At 33.4% G+C, this 16,150-nt stretch overlaps 1 protein-coding gene and 2 non-coding genes across 4 annotated transcripts; 1 reads left to right on the forward strand and 2 right to left on the reverse strand.

Annotated features, from left to right (window-relative positions):
- The first annotated feature begins 734 nt into the window (after window positions 1–734).
- Window positions 735–16,120, forward strand: LOC132731580 (glutathione synthetase-like). 2 transcript variants are annotated; one of them, XM_060717777.1, is made up of 13 exons: window positions 735–826; window positions 4,084–4,227; window positions 5,051–5,234; window positions 6,080–6,155; window positions 7,986–8,131; window positions 8,698–8,740; window positions 9,580–9,653; window positions 10,453–10,617; window positions 11,310–11,379; window positions 11,940–12,131; window positions 13,783–13,861; window positions 14,383–14,572; window positions 15,084–16,120. In XM_060717777.1, the coding sequence occupies exons 2-13, from the start codon at window positions 4,125–4,127 to the stop codon at window positions 15,205–15,207; spliced, it is 1,446 nt and encodes a 481-aa protein (XP_060573760.1). In that variant the 5' UTR covers window positions 735–826; window positions 4,084–4,124; the 3' UTR covers window positions 15,208–16,120. The 2 variants fall into 2 exon arrangements, with proteins under 2 accessions (XP_060573760.1, XP_060573761.1); XM_060717778.1 differs by lacking the exon at window positions 735–826 and having other exon boundaries at window positions 4,131–4,259.
- On the reverse strand, window positions 6,783–6,855 carry Trnar-ucu (transfer RNA arginine (anticodon UCU)). The gene has a single exon. It is a non-coding gene; the product is annotated as a tRNA-Arg (tRNA).
- Window positions 8,862–8,934, reverse strand: Trnar-ucu (transfer RNA arginine (anticodon UCU)). The gene has a single exon. It is a non-coding gene; the product is annotated as a tRNA-Arg (tRNA).
- Window positions 16,121–16,150: the final 30 nt, after the last annotated feature.

Genomic DNA, 16,150 nt, shown 5'->3' on the forward strand with positions numbered 1-16,150 from the left:
TGAATAATATGGTAATGCAACTTGCTGCATGGACAATATTTTTAGCTGTTTAGTAAGCAGCTTATATATAAAACAACGTGACATGGTGTGGACCTACTTATTGAAAATCACCGATATCGTCCTGTCAGTATTATCTATTGGTTAGATAAGTTTTCAATACGATAAAAAAACTTACTTAAATACGAAAATGTGTCCTTTAATATCACCATATTAAATAAATTTATGACTTTAATGAGCAAATGCATAATTAGCGCAGTTCAATACGTTTGGATAAGAGTACCTCCAAACTGTAAATTTCTTGAATGACATGTCTATTTTTAATACTTGTTGTAAAATGGTCTCTTCTATGATTATAATGAAAAATATGACCGATGTTACACGACTTTATAATTATTATGGGTTATATTTTATGTACGGGAACTACTTCTCTTCATATAAAATACTGGGTTATTTCACGCCTCGTAACTAAAAGATGCTCTACATTACAAGACCATTATGTGTGTGACGAGCCGACAATAAATTATTTGGTGAATGGGCTTTTTAAAATATATTTTTTTAAGTGTGAACTACACGCATATTTGTGCGTGTGCGTCAAAAACGCATTGTTTATAATTAGTACTTGTGCTGATACAATGTATCACTGAATCACTACGTGTACACCATAGTTACACGCTCTTATCTATTGTTCTAAAAATAGAACAGATTGAATTCACCGCAGTACAAAAACATTGTCAGACACTCGTTTGAACTGTAACGATAAATCGGTTTATTGTTCTATGATATCTACGGATAAATAGTGGACATTACACATCAACATCTCACCACGGTAAGTTACTTTTCGTTCTTTAGTTTACTGATATACGTACGAAAGTAGAAATGCTACTCAATTAAATCACTCGTTAAATTGTCAGAAGTTATAGTTATAAACAATCTTTCATGTTTCATCGTTTAATGATGTCAGATCAGACTTTGTATTACATTTGAAATCGCGTGACATTATCTTTTTTATGAGTGCTTTGAGATAAATGGTTAAACAAAGCCCTGCTATGTTATAAATCGATTTATGCTTCAGCACGTTGCTTGCATGTATACATGTTACGTTTGTATGGTGGTTTGTAAGCGCCACCGTAAGTTACAGTGGGCAAAAAATTCAAATTTCATTAGTTAGACACATTCATCTGTAAAGTATAATATTATTCCCTTTTTTGCATTATTATTTGGATTTATTTTCAGTTTTCTAGTGCAGATTTTTAAAGAGTTTTGTTATATATCGCGATTTATGTTTGATATTTTAAAAAATGAAATAAAATGGTCTGCTATCGATACTGTAAAGATGGGAAGACAAGACAGATTGTTTTTATGACGTCAGGCACATGACATCATTGAAAATACTTATTTACGTAATTTTATTTTTGCCGTTTTAACGCGGGGAAAAACACCAGACATATGCATGGTTTGCATGCGTGGTCAAACCCTACGCATCATTACTCCAATTTAAATTGTAGTTAAATAGCCGATAGACAATGCGTAGACCGATATCATACCCTAATTGTGTGATGCCTGTACTATTTTCACATTGCTAAGGTGATGAAATATAAACTTGAAACATTTTGGATAATTACGTCAGTCAAAAAAAAAATTAAACAAGAGCTGTCGGTAGGACAGCAACGCTCGACTATTCTTAGTGCTTGATAGTAAAAAAAAATGCTTGATAAAGATACCTCCTCCTGTTTACAGGTTGGGGTAATGATGGTGAACAAGTGTGCAAAGTTTCAAAGCCATATGTCAATGGACTTTGAAAATATTTGAGGTATTACAAAAACTTTAACGTAAATTCTAAGTCGAAAAAGGGGCATAATTCTGTCAAAATGCTTGATACAGTTACCTCCTCCTGTTTACAGGTTGGGATAATGATGGTGAACAAGTGTGCAAAGTTTCAAAGCCTTATGTCAATGGACTTTGAAAATATTTGAACTATTACAAAAACTTTAACATAAGTGGTTACGCCGACGCAGACGCCGACGCCGACGCTCGGGTGACTACAATAGCTCTACTTATTCTTATCGAATAGTCGAGCTAAAAATAATAATGAATACACAAAACTTGGTTAAATGTGTAATGAAGACTCAATCTCATTAAAATCAGATCATCGTTTTCGCTCCGTTACTCTTCGCTACGTAGCCTACGAGCGTAGGGTAATGAAGCGACAGTTAGGATATGATTTTAATGTGATTGAATGAAGACTATGCCCTTGTTTAATTAAATGTTACCTTAACAGTATTTTGTTGGAAAAGGTCAACTTTTTACCTATATGTATATATTATCTACATATTACACTTGATTTTCGATTTTTGTCGGAAACGTGAAGTGTTTGCGTTGTTTTCCACTCAATTTACAGCCCACCATTTTCTTTATTTGAAAAAGAAAGATTTACTTGAGTTATTTATAATGAAATGTTTACAAAGATCTTATTCATCAGGCTGTATATAACTTGGATTTGTATTTTAGGGTCTTTAAAGGTGACATTTCTAAATATACATTTTGTTATAAGTAGCGCAAGTGGCATTTCTTTCAGTTGTTGAGCTCATACATTGGAGCGTAGACTGTTATGGGGCCCATATAAGGCCTTTGCTATATAGTGAGAGAGAAAAAACCCTGGCATATTACCGACACCAGTGATTTATTTCAAATTTAAGATATATTAGATAAAAACAACCATTTTTACGGATATTTCCGAAGCTATCGCTCAAGATATTTCATGAAATGGGGAAACTTGTTCTAGTTCAAAACTAAATCAATGGACAGCATGTTTATAGCCATGAAATTGTACTCCTTATTTGCATTATATGAATAAACCAACTAAGTTTATACTTTATAACTTACATGTAGTTATCGGGTAATTTAAGATTTCCGTCGTCACTGCACAGCAATCTGTCATCACACGGTGACCGTGTGTATAGACTTAATGAGGAAAGGTCAGAATGTCCTTTTGAACCTCCGTATACTGCGTTCAAGTTTATTGTCCGCTCCACTACTATATCAATTGCAGATTAAATTTTGAAATCTACCCTAAAAAAAGATTTAAAAAAGATATAAATAAGATAAAATAAAATAAATGAAACAATACGAGTATATAGTAGAATCACGTTTCGTATGATATTCATTAAATAATGAATGTATTTGAGGTATTGCTATTTCTTTCTGACTACAAACACATGACTGTGCTGACTGGAAACCTATTGTTGCTAGTTTAGTCGATCTACTGATGATAAATCAAAACTCATCATCAATATTTATATCATAATGTGTAGCTTTAAAGCTACATGCATCCAAAATAAGCCAAAGTATGTCAAGAAACTCAAACTTGAGAGAAAATTTGTACTAAGATTTTAAGAAAAATTATTGATTTTAAACTCAAGTTTTAATTTATAAATTATATGTGCGATTAATGACTGATATTGCAGTATTTACACAAATATATCACCATATAAAATTTCTATACTGCGTGGCTAACGCAGTGAGAGCTATTTTTCCATTTGTGATTTGTTTTTTGGTAATGTCCGCGGATTGTAAGTGCCGTATGCTATGTGCCTATTACTTTACAATATGTTACTTTAAAATACATTTTCAATTTTTTAATGAAAATTAGCATAATCTGGAGGCATACATTAATAACAAATCATTCAAAAGCCTTAAAGGCATATGTTCTTTATCTATAAACGCTTGAAAGGCAAGCTGACTTTTTGAGCATGAAACCGACAGTAAAATACGTTCACGAATATGTGAACTTCTGAATAAATATCTGTGAACAGTTCATTATACAGCTTCTGTGTTATAAATGAATAAATACCATTCATACATCTCATACATGTATACGACTTTACTCAGACACATTTTCAACAGAAAGGTCCCCAAACTATGATTCAACTTATACATGTATTAATATCTTCCGATCCGCTACCTGGACCATAAACCTTAAAACATAATGTTAATAAAAACCTAGTAATCTATCTTTTCTTATCTTGACTGATCATGCAACCATCCGTCTGAAACTCTCAAAATAATATAGTTTTGTTTTTTCAGGGTTAAGCATTTGCAGGTCCGAATAGCAGATATTTTAGAAGATGTCCAGGGTTGTGTCAGTGGAGGAGGACTATGGAAAGCCGTTATCACCAGAAAGACTAGATGAAATGGTTCAACGTGTTGGTGGATGGGCTTTGTTAAACGGTATGCTATGATGGCAACACGACTAAAGTAAGGTAAACTAAATAGTTGATGGCAACACGACTAAAGTAAGATCAACTATTTAAGCAAGGTAAACTAAATAGTTGATGGCGTCACTTTTACATGCAAGAAAGATCGTGTCGGTAAAGAAAACCTGCTCGTTTAAGACTTTCTTCATAAAAAATCACTTATTTTTAGTCATTTCTAAAGTTTGTTATAAATAAGACATGATGATGAAGATGTTCAAGAAAATGATGATGGTGGTGATAATCTTTCATATTATATGTAAGCAGTTTGAAAGACTCCCTGGAATGAGTGGCGTTTTGATACAATATAGACGTCCGTTGCCAAGTTTGTCGTTGAAAATGCCGACAACGTGATACATATTCCTGTGTTATATATATATGAGCCGCGTCACGACAAAATCAACATAATGGGTTTGCGACCAGCATGGATCCAGACCAGCCTGCGCATTCACGCAGTCTGATCAGGATCCATGCTGTTCGCTATCAGTTTCTCTACTTGTTATAGGTTTTGTAAGCGAACAGCATGGATCCTGATCAGACTGCGCGGATGCGCAGGCTGGTCTGGATCCATGCAGGTCGCAAACCCATTATGTTTGTTTTGTCGTGACGCGGCTCATATGTATACAAATGCATTTACGTAAACAATGTTCAGGAAAGATAACTTTAATTCAAGATAACTTTAATTCAGGTGTTCAGAAAAGATAACTTTAATTCAGGTGTTCAGAAGAGATAACTTTAATTCAGGTGTTCAAAAAAGATAACTTTAATTCAGTTGTTCAGAAAAGATAACTTTAATTCAGGTGTTCAGAAAAAGATAACAGCGACTGAGTTCCCGGAAAGACTTGAACCTATGCCGTTTACATTATTTCCCAGTATACTACCTGGCGACGTATTGAGGAAAACACGGGGTTTACAAACAGCCTTCCAGACTGTGATTTATAAGGTTGCTAATGACCATGAGTTCATGAAGGAATGTTTAAAAGGGTAGGAACGCCATTTTTTAAATATTTATACATGATAGCTGGATATGTACCCTTTTCATGTTTTTTCCAAAGAGTTTTAACATTGTTATTTGTCTGTTTAATTTTGAGAGCAGGTTTTTTTCCATTTTTTCCCCAACATTGCTTGTAACTTGTTGAATGTTGGAGGGTAGGATTCAAAACTTTTGACATTGTAATTAACTTATTAAATGTCGAAGGACGGGTTTTTTTCAACTTCAACTTTTGATCTTGTTTTTATTTTCAAACATTTGACATTATTCTCGGCTTGCTGAATATCTGAGGGCTAGTGTGGGCGACATGGCGTAAGCAATTTCTTCCGTGCCGATTTTTTTTTATTGTCTTCAAGTTGTGCAGCCTTATCATGTTTGGTAATGAAACATTGGCGGAAACCCTGGTTTTATAACATATAATATATTCTTTTCTTCATATTTCTAGAAATATGACTTTCATTGAATGTGCGTCCAATACCAGCAGTCCTTTAACATAAGGATAACACTGGAACGATTTGCTTAACATTACTTCTTCATTGTGTCATTGTTTCATATTACTTTCTTTTCATGGAGTTGACTTCATCACAAGCATCCAGTGTGCAAAATATAATATTATTAACTTTTACCTTTAGGAGAATTAGTGTGTTTTAATTTGCCAGCTATATGGGACACGATAGAGTAAGATTTCACATTTCATTTCTTGCTATGAGCTGTCTTTTAAAGCGATGCGGTAGGATGACGGCGTTAAGCGTAAGATGTGTAAGGTGTCTGAAATTTTATTTCCGGTCATAATCGCAATGGCGTTCAGTCTTTTACTTTGTTTATCTTTAATTCACAGATTGCTCAATGTTGACGACTTCACAAAACAACTTTGGACAATTTATGAAACTGTGCGAGGCGAAGGAATAACTCAGGTAACACACAATGTATAATTGAGAGTCAATGTTTTACTATTTAAACTAAAGTCAACTATAAATGGGTATACAGAAAAGGGGTTTTATTGTAATAGTGATCCTATTAATAAACCTTAGAATTTAGGTTATTTTAACAAAAAGTTGGGGCGTCCATGGTCGAGTAGTTAATGTCGTTGCCTTAGAACCACTTGTCCCTGAACGCTGTAGGTTCGAATCTCGACTGTGACTTTGGATTCTGGGGAAGCAGTCCGGCTACCTAACGGAACGCCGATGGTTCTATTCAGGTGCACGTTCGTGCCTGAAATAATGCTAGGAGGGGCATCTGAGGTCTTCCTCCACCAGCAAAGCTTGAAAGTCGCCATAAGACCTATACTGTGTTACTGCGACGTACAAACCGGGCCAAAAAATCCTTATACTTCTGTGAACTAACTAGTACTGCCGTCATGTGAGAAACACGGCAATGACCCGTTTAAAGCTCGAATTTGGGAGAAAGCTACTTACTGCCTAATTGACCTGGCTAGCGCTTTACGTATTCATTGACAGTTTGCACAGTTCTTCTGAAGTAACGTGTTCTTCCGATATCAAATTATTCTGTATCCTTTTATCTTAAAAACAAAAACAAAAAATCATCCCCGGCGGGATTCGAACCCGCGACCTCTGGATTAGAAGTCCAGCGCGCTATCCACTGCGCTACGGGGACCTGATGAAAGATTTATCATACAATACGGAAGGAATAAATATTGTACTATATACTTAATAGCTGTTGCATAGATTCATAAAACTTCTGACAGTTGTAAGTTGAAGCACAGGTGCTCGTCCATTCTTGGTGCCCATATAAAAAAATGAAGTTAAAAAAAAAAAATTGAAAAAAAAAATTTGAAAAAAAAAAAAAATAAAAAAACATCAAAATTACTATTTTGGGTTGAGTGTAAGAAAAAAAAATTTGATTTTTTTTCCCCTATATACCATTACTACGAAAAGGTCACCTAGTCGCCGTAACGCTACGGAGCTTTACTAGGACACACTGTGGAACAACCACAATGTCGAGTTCTGTAACAATAAAAGCTATTTTGCTACTCTTTACACATTGTGCATTTAAAAAATTGTTAACATTCTTATTGTACCTTACATACAATTTTAAATAACTTACATTTAAACTCGGACACTCCAATTTGTTAAAATTCCGAAAAAAAAAAATTTCAATTTTTTTTTTCTTACACTCAACCCAAAATAGTAATTTTGATGTTTTTTTTTTGTTTTTTTTATCAAATTTTTTTTTTTTAATTTTTTTTTTAAACTTCATTTTTTTTATATGGGCACCAAGACTGGACGAGCACCTGTGAGTTGAAGCACAGCTTTTGATGAATTGTCACACTTTAATTCTGCTGCCTCCAATGCTCTGGAAGAGATTATTAACATAATATTTTATCTTTGATTTAAAGGCACATCAAGCCTCAGAAATCGATATTTTTGAATTTCTTTAGAAATGCCGAAAGATGTGTTAGATTATGTTTTATTAAGGTATTAAGAGTATTTTAAATATTAAACAACTAAAAACAGTAGCACTAAAAATACAGCGATGTGTCTTAAAGGTAGTAAAATGTAAACAATGTAGAATCTAGTATTTTACTTCCATACAAGATACTAATTCACTTAATATACCATTTGAAAACAGAGCAAAATATGCAATAGATAGTTTATGTATATGGCACATGATTATGAGTTTGCTGGTGACAAGATAACAAAAATAGAAATTTTTTTTAGAAATAAAAATTATAACATTTCTAAAGCAAAATGGGCCTTTAATGTGTGTTATGTTGTATTTTACAGGAAATATCTCTTGTATTAACACGCAACGACTTTATGATGGAATATAGAAATGATAATGACGTCACACAAGACTGTAAACAGGTGGAATTTAACACTTTTGCTTCCGGTGCTGGCGGAGTGATAAGCAGTATGACCGACGTACACAGGTCAGTTTTTATGGTGGCTGATTCCTGCCATTTCGTGTCTTTGCTTTCAACATTTGAGGGATGAAGACATCAGGACACGAAATGGCAGAAATCAGCCACCATAGTTTTTATTAAAGCGTTTCTATGTTGACATATTACTTTTCATTCATTTACATAAATCAGGTTTTATTATGATAATTTATGGAGCGTTTTACGTTCGTTTAAACCTTACAATGTTGCATATATATTAAATGGACTTGTCCATCTTTCTATCTGAACATAACCATTCATTATTTTAGGGGGAAAATCATAATATGTACTAACTGAATAGCGAACAGTACAGACCATGGTCAGATGATGCGGATATTGTCGGATGATCTTGGTTTCCACGACACTAACCTAAATATACGTGTCGTCCGATCATGGTCTGCACTGTACGCTTTTCTGGTACTTATTTTAATTTTTTCACTAAAAAGGCCAATTGTTTTTGCACAGATTGGAAATTAAGATAATTAGTGTATTAAAGGTAAATACACATTTGATTTTATTAATATGTTCGATGCATGATGTTGTGTGTTTCATTACAGGTACAGTCTAACGTTAGAAGATATTCCATTCAACAGTGAACAGGTATTTCAATGAAAGAATGAATGTCAAAACCCCCAAACTTTTAAAGTAAATTCATTCATGAAATTAAATATTGCGCGGTCACACTAAGAATTGTTTGATATAACAATATAAATAAAAAAAACATCCCCGGCGGGATTCGAACCCGCGACCTCTGGATTAGAAGTCCAGCGCGCTATCCACTGCGCTACGGGGACCTGATGAAAAACGTAACACATGAGTTACATGTACGATTGACAGATTTATCATTGCTCTTTTCTCACTGCCTGTTTTATTGTGGTTATTGTTATATATAAAATAGTTTTATACCTGGTATGTACGTATATGGGTACTCGAGTTTTGCACTCCCAAAGCAGGATGCATGTTTTCCACTTCCCAGTTTCCATGGTTTCTACTCCCATGTCAATTGCGCTATTAATTAAACTAACTTATTGTTCAAATTTCCGCGTGTCCAGTTTAATATGCACGGAGGGCACCAGCTGTGATACTCTACCATATAAGCGTGGGCGTGACTTAAACCCTAATAGATATTGTTAAATGTGTGGATAATATTCAAAATAAAAGTAACGAGCTTAAACAGAGATTTACTTTGAGCAAAGTATTTCGTAATTTGAGCAGGATCTCGCGTTAATTTTAGCAGGATCTTTTCCTACTTTTTGTCGGGTCATCCGTTACTTTGAACAGGCCTTACTTTGAGCAGAGTAGTCTATTTCGTTACTTTGATAAAGATTTTTGGTTACTTTTTGCGAGGTCTTCCAAATAGACAGATCCTGCTATGAGTAAAATATGAATATTATAGTTGTGTCATATATGATTTTAACATCTTCATTTGTTATCTACAGTTACCAGACAATCACCCTACTGCTGGATTAGCGGATGGTATGGTAAAGGCTTGGAGACTATACAAAAATCAAAAGTAAATGAACGATTTTTTCATTTCATTGTACCTTTCATAGTAGCACTTATACCCATGTACAAACTCAACTTTTCGTCCCTTTCGGCCAAACTTCGGATAAGCATTATGAGTCAAAGTGTTCCGAATAAAAAATGTACTTAAATGATTCAATCTAGATCTATTGATATCTTTTTATACTGTAAGTTTGTATCAACTGGGTAAATAGTGTTTTTAAAACTTTTACTAAATAACAAACAGATTTTATAGTGATGAAAAATTTTGAGTTGTTTAATGTACCTCTAGTGAAGTAAGAATTTCCGAAAGTTTGTTATAAACATCTGTGTGCAATTAAATCAAAACACACAAAAAACGTTTACATTTTTTTTAAATTAAAGTTGTAAAACGTATTTATAATTATTTGTTAAACGCCTTACAACAACAGATCTGAAGTTGACAATTTGATGCACCACAAAGAATTCCTTCTAGGAAACATTTAATACATCAACGAAAAAATTTAGATCATATTAAATTAATGGTAAATCGTCTGAAATTCTTACAAATACGTCTACTTACTGCTAATTTATAACAAATAGTGATTATGAATTAAACAATGTGTCCTTATATAATCATGTATATTATACTAAAGATTTATTTTTTAAATTACTTAACTCAAATATATTTTGTAACTACATTTTATATACGCTGTAATCAAAGAACAAAGTAACGACTGTAAGACAATTTATGCAAAAACACCCATTAATGTCATTCTTGTTTGAAATATGAATACATATACAGTAAAGATAGAAATCTCTATTTTCAGATCTGTGATACTGTATATTGTGGGTATACCTGAACCAAATACCCCGGATCAACGCTGGCTCGAAAGAGATATATTCCAAATAGACAGATCTGTAAAAGTTATTTATAGAACATTCCCACAACTCATCCGCCAGGTGACGCTCGGCGAAAATAAAGAACTGCTTGTGTAAATATTGTTTCTTTTTATATCAGGTTTTATATTTACTATTTAATAGATATAATTAATGATACTAGTAAAAAATTATGAAATATATAAGAGTTAAAAAGATAAAGATATGCTGAAATTGTGGTAATAAGTTGTTTAAATGTCTCCTCTTGGATTGTGGATCTGAGTTGTAACATGGTCGATCACAACCATATGTTTCTTCATAAGACACCAGTACTTGTTAGTCTTGTTAGGAAGCAGACTCGAAATTGATTCGAAGAAAAAACAACTCATTCCCATACAAGCTTAAAAAAGCAAAATAGAGTAGAACCTCACTAATGAGACCGTTTGCGGTTCTGAAGAAAATGGTCTTAATAGTGGGGTGGTCTTAATTTCAGACTGCCGAATGTTGGTGTCAATGGCACCTTGGGGCATAGTGTCTTCATATCATAAAGTGATAAAGCGTTGATTATGAATCAAAATATAGTATAGTTTGAAACATTAAAGGAAATAAATTCATGTATTATATTAAAACTGAATTTAAAGCCAAAAATAAGGTCTGACAGCTCTTAATGATACAGAAGTAGTCCTTGACTCCACTTTTACAAACGAAGTTTATATATATGAACACTTGAATTATCATTTTCTGTTACGAAATATATGATAATGTAGGAAAATGTTGTAACCAGTTAGTGTGGTATTATATTTGACAGGGATGGTATGGAGGTGGCTGTTGTCTACTATAGATACGGATATTCTCCTAAACATTATCCTACAGATGCTGTAAGTCTCTACTCTATATTTGTAAACTGTAGCTGCTGAGTAATTTTCAAACAAATCTGAATATTGAATGTAAACAGGGTCTTTCAAATTTCAATCCCGATGCAAATAATATAATGCCAGTAAGTGTGCGATTGTTGCGGTAGATACAACGGAATATTCAGTACGTCGCTTACCGAAACATTTGTGACCTATGGCCACGGAAATCATTCGGGTTCGGACATCTGACACTAACTGTTCATTGAAGCAGCGACAATGGACCAGTTGTAACATAGTTTTGCAAATTAGCCCTTCTCCGGCTTAAATAACTGAAGTCTTCTAGGTGAAACTAAAAGCCGTGTGTCGGTGTAATGGTGCTTTATACAAGTTGCACGTTAAGGGTCCATTTGTTTTTCCTAGAAAGTAGTATTTCATGTATTTCTTTTGGTTGTGTAATCCTAAATAAATGGCTCACAGTCTGTCAGCGTGAGTCGTCTGTATAGGTTTTCGGTGGTGACTAAAATAAACTTTCGTCTCACGGATCATCCGTTTATTAGTTACTTGACATTGTTGTTGTGTTACAGGAATTCAAGCTACGGTTAGACATAGAGAGATCGCGTGCAATCAAATGCCCAACTGTGGCTTTTCATCTGGCCGGATGTAAGAAAATACAACAAGTTTTAGCGGAACCAGGAGTGCTTGAGAGATTTATAAAAGGAACCGATGTTATAAACGATTTACGATCTACATTTGTTGGACTATATAAACTAGACACAGTGAGTAAACTAGGCTTAGTTTGTTAACTTATTACATGTAGTTAGTTAAAAAATTAATTTATTAAACACCATAAACAATCTAGACACTGCGGGTAAACTTCATACAATGAGTACACTAGACACAGTAAACAAGAAACGGTAATCTAGAAACAATGAACTAGACACTGTAAACTAGACATAATAAAAAATACACAATAAACCTGACACAATAAAACTAGACAAATGGAGAATATAATACACAATCAGTGAATTAAACTTATAGAGTAAACTAGACACATTGAGAAAACAAGATACAATGTGTGAACTAGACACTGAGTAATCTTGATAATGTGTGTTAACTAGAGCTATTCAGTAAACTAGACACAGTGGGAACTGCACAGCGGGTAAAACTAGGCACCGTGGATGAATAAAACATATCGAATAAACTACATTGTAGTCTCAGTATATTAACTAGACACCGTTGGTAAACTAGACACAATGAGTTATTTATCTAGACACAGTGAGTCAACTAGACATATTGAGTAAACAAGACACTGCAGGTTAACTAAACTCAGTAAATAAACTAGACACTGCGGATAAACCTGACTCAGTAAACTTAATAAACTAGATTTTAAGTTAAAGTAAACCTAGACACAAATCCCCAGCATATTCGTGTAAAAAGATTAAAGTTAAATTTCTATTTGTCAGTCATTTAATACTAAAATCAAACGATAAAAACAGTGAAGTTATTTTTATGTATATGTAGATATAGTTATCTTATTTCCTGAGGTGAAATTAAGTACAGGAGCTTATCTTGGACAATACGTGTATTAGCAAGGCAACTCCCAACAAGTCAAGATGTTAGTGACGACCGTAGTGTCAAGAATTGAACTCAGATGGATAAAGTCTAAATTAAATCTGTTTATCACAGTCTCGATAAATACTTGACTATGAAGTTTATTTGTTCACACAGTTTTGTGTGGGATAGCTAGAGACAGAGAGTTTTTATCTAAATATATTCATGTATACGTGCCTGTAGGCATGTTTTATACAAATATACATATATTAATCAATTTAAATATTGAACAACATCCGTGAGCAAAAATACATAAAGTAATAAAATATGTAAAACAAGTAGCAATAATATATATAAATAGTCACAATTTAAAACAAGTCCATCCTTAATTTGCTTTAAAATCAAAGTTAATTCATGTAATTTGTCAGACTTATATTCAACCAAATACATTCTATGTTTACAGGTTACAATAGTAAATAATACATGTATGTTGTTGTTTTTTTGTTGACATTTATATTTGGAGAATGTTACTGTTCAACTTTAAAGAGTACAGTTTTCTTTGCAAACGATTTTTATTCTTCATTCGTAAGGGCAAGCATGGGTTAAATTTACCACGTAAAGAAAATAGCGTTAGATATGAAATACATTGTAATTTAGTATATAAATTCAACATATATTACATGTACATGTATCGTGAATTTTAAAATGATGTACACGAGATTACATGTAATTAGAAACTGTATTTATTGTACATATTGTAGACAGCTTGTAGGAGAATAATATACAGCATTGCTACGGTACTTCTATAGCAAAAACAATTCAAACAATATGACATTTTAAAATAAATTATTGTTATATGTTATAACGTTATTTCAGGCAGATTCTGATGAAATAATTAGTCAAGCTTTACAGACGCCCGAGAAATATGTCCTGAAACCACAGCGGGAAGGCGGAGGTACACTGAGATTGGATTTTTATTTAATTATCTATTAATATATGATAGCGTGTCGACGGTGGTAGACACACACACACGCTCACACACAAACTTATTAATAAACACAAGGTGCTTCGAATGGTGCAGTTAATACATGTAATGTACTTGAATATGTGTATGTAAACTGTTGTCCGCTTTGTCATCCAGGCTTGAAATGTACTATTTCCTACACATGTGCATAAATTGTTGTGCCAAGGTCAAACTCTCTTACTAAAATGCCAAATCGGTCATCATAACATTGAATACTTGTAAAGTTTGTGTTTACAGTACTGTAGCCAAGTATAAGTTATATGTCGACAAAACAATTGTCATCTATGTTAGTCTGATACTTGCAAGTTTGTATTGTTCACAGCTATATACATCTACATGTATTTTTTTTCATTCCTTGCAACGAAATCCATATTAAAACCATGTTGTCCATAATTTTTTTTGTACAATTCCTGAAGTACACTTATAAACCACTATTCTTTATTTCGCTTCAGGAAATAACTTGTTTGGAACAGAACTGAAGGAATATTTAGAGAAGATAAAAGATTCACCGGAAAGATCGTCGTGGATCCTGATGGACCGGATACGAGCTGCTAGACATAGAAACCGTCTGATACGAGTCGGTCTAGGACCGGAATGCCGAGATGTCGTTAGCGAAATAGGAATATTTGGCGTGCATATTAGGTACAGGAGTTGTTTGTGCACATGAGCGCGTGCGTTTCTTAAAGCTTTTATCTTTCTTCTAATAATTAATATCTTAATTTTTACATCTTAGATTTATTCATACTAATCCAGTGAACGAGTCAAACAACACCGAATTTATATGTATTAGTGTAAAATTTCCTCTTTTATGCACGTGAAAATATCGCAATCAGGTGATACTTGTTTATAATTTTCTTCTTTTATGCTAGTGACTGGTTTATGAAGAAAAAAGTTGTGAAACGTTCGTTATACAACTGTATTAGTGTATAATTTGAAATTAGTACCTATTATGATGGAAGCAAAGCATTTTGTAGCAAACATTAACAACTAAATCTATCTTTGTTTATTTTTCACATCAACAAAAAAATACTTGATATCAAGCTAAATTGTTCCCGATTTGTTTCCGTACTTATTTTCTGCACGTCGCACTTTTAATGATTACGTCACTTGTCTAAATATAGATCGTTACTACTATCTTTGTTTATTTTTTTAGTACATCAACAACAGAACTTGAGAACTTTGAATGTGGATATTTGCTACGCACTAAACCCGAGATAGCTAACGAGGGCGGCCTGTTTAGCGGACATTCGTGCCTGGATTCACCATTCCTCGTATAGAGATGCAACCCGTTCACCGAATCTCAACTTCAACTTATTATACTTTACAGAAATACAATCATACAATGTCTATAGTTTTTAATTTGCAAACTTATCATACATTGAAATCAAATGATCTTAGTCAATTATGCGATAAATCAAGCAAAAGCAACCATTATTATGTTACTATTATACGATGTAAAAGTATAAACAGCGCAATTAAACTGCAGTTTTCCTAGGATATACAAGTAACTTGCAGCTATTGACACAAAGGAATTACAACATTAAGAACCCAGCCTTCGATGTTATTATGTTCCAAAGAGTCCATATTTGTTGGCTTATGTCTCGGATACTATTTTAAAGTATGGAAGACCGTTAAACAGCATTCTGAAAATTCATCTCTATAGTCCACTGAATATTGTTTATTACAGAAACAGTTGATCAGCTGTTTTAAATTAGGGATCGGCCGCTGGATGATGCCAATACAATCATGTGTTCACCGAATTACTCTCAGCATTCATTTAATTTTATTATTTTCACTGCTTGCATAATCAAAGTATTTTAGTCAAAATTTTACAATGTCAGATTACAATATACATGCTGCTTAGTATTAATATAGAAACCGTTTTACGTAATTGACCTAGTCTTGGTGGTGTTTTAGCACACCTGATCACACAATATTAGCAAAACTGAAGTTAGTTTAGGGCCCAAAGTACCTTCAATTTTAGCGATACGAATGATTTTGTGTGAAACATGGTATGGTAGATGTTTTCAAATGTTATTCAACTCGTGGGCCTTTGATCAAAACTTAAACCGACATAGGCTTCATTTTTGACCAGAAGAAAATGCATGATACATGCCGCTTTAATATATACATGTACCGTTCATCTTTAAGAACACTCACCAAAAAGACAAATAGAATAGGAAGTGCTATATGTTTACTTTTACTATGTTCCCTTATTGT

Source organism: Ruditapes philippinarum, unplaced genomic scaffold (genome assembly GCF_026571515.1).
Source record: "Ruditapes philippinarum isolate M1 unplaced genomic scaffold, ASM2657151v2 ctg3083_1_1_1_1, whole genome shotgun sequence".
Classification (NCBI taxonomy): Eukaryota; Metazoa; Mollusca; class Bivalvia; order Venerida; family Veneridae; genus Ruditapes; species Ruditapes philippinarum.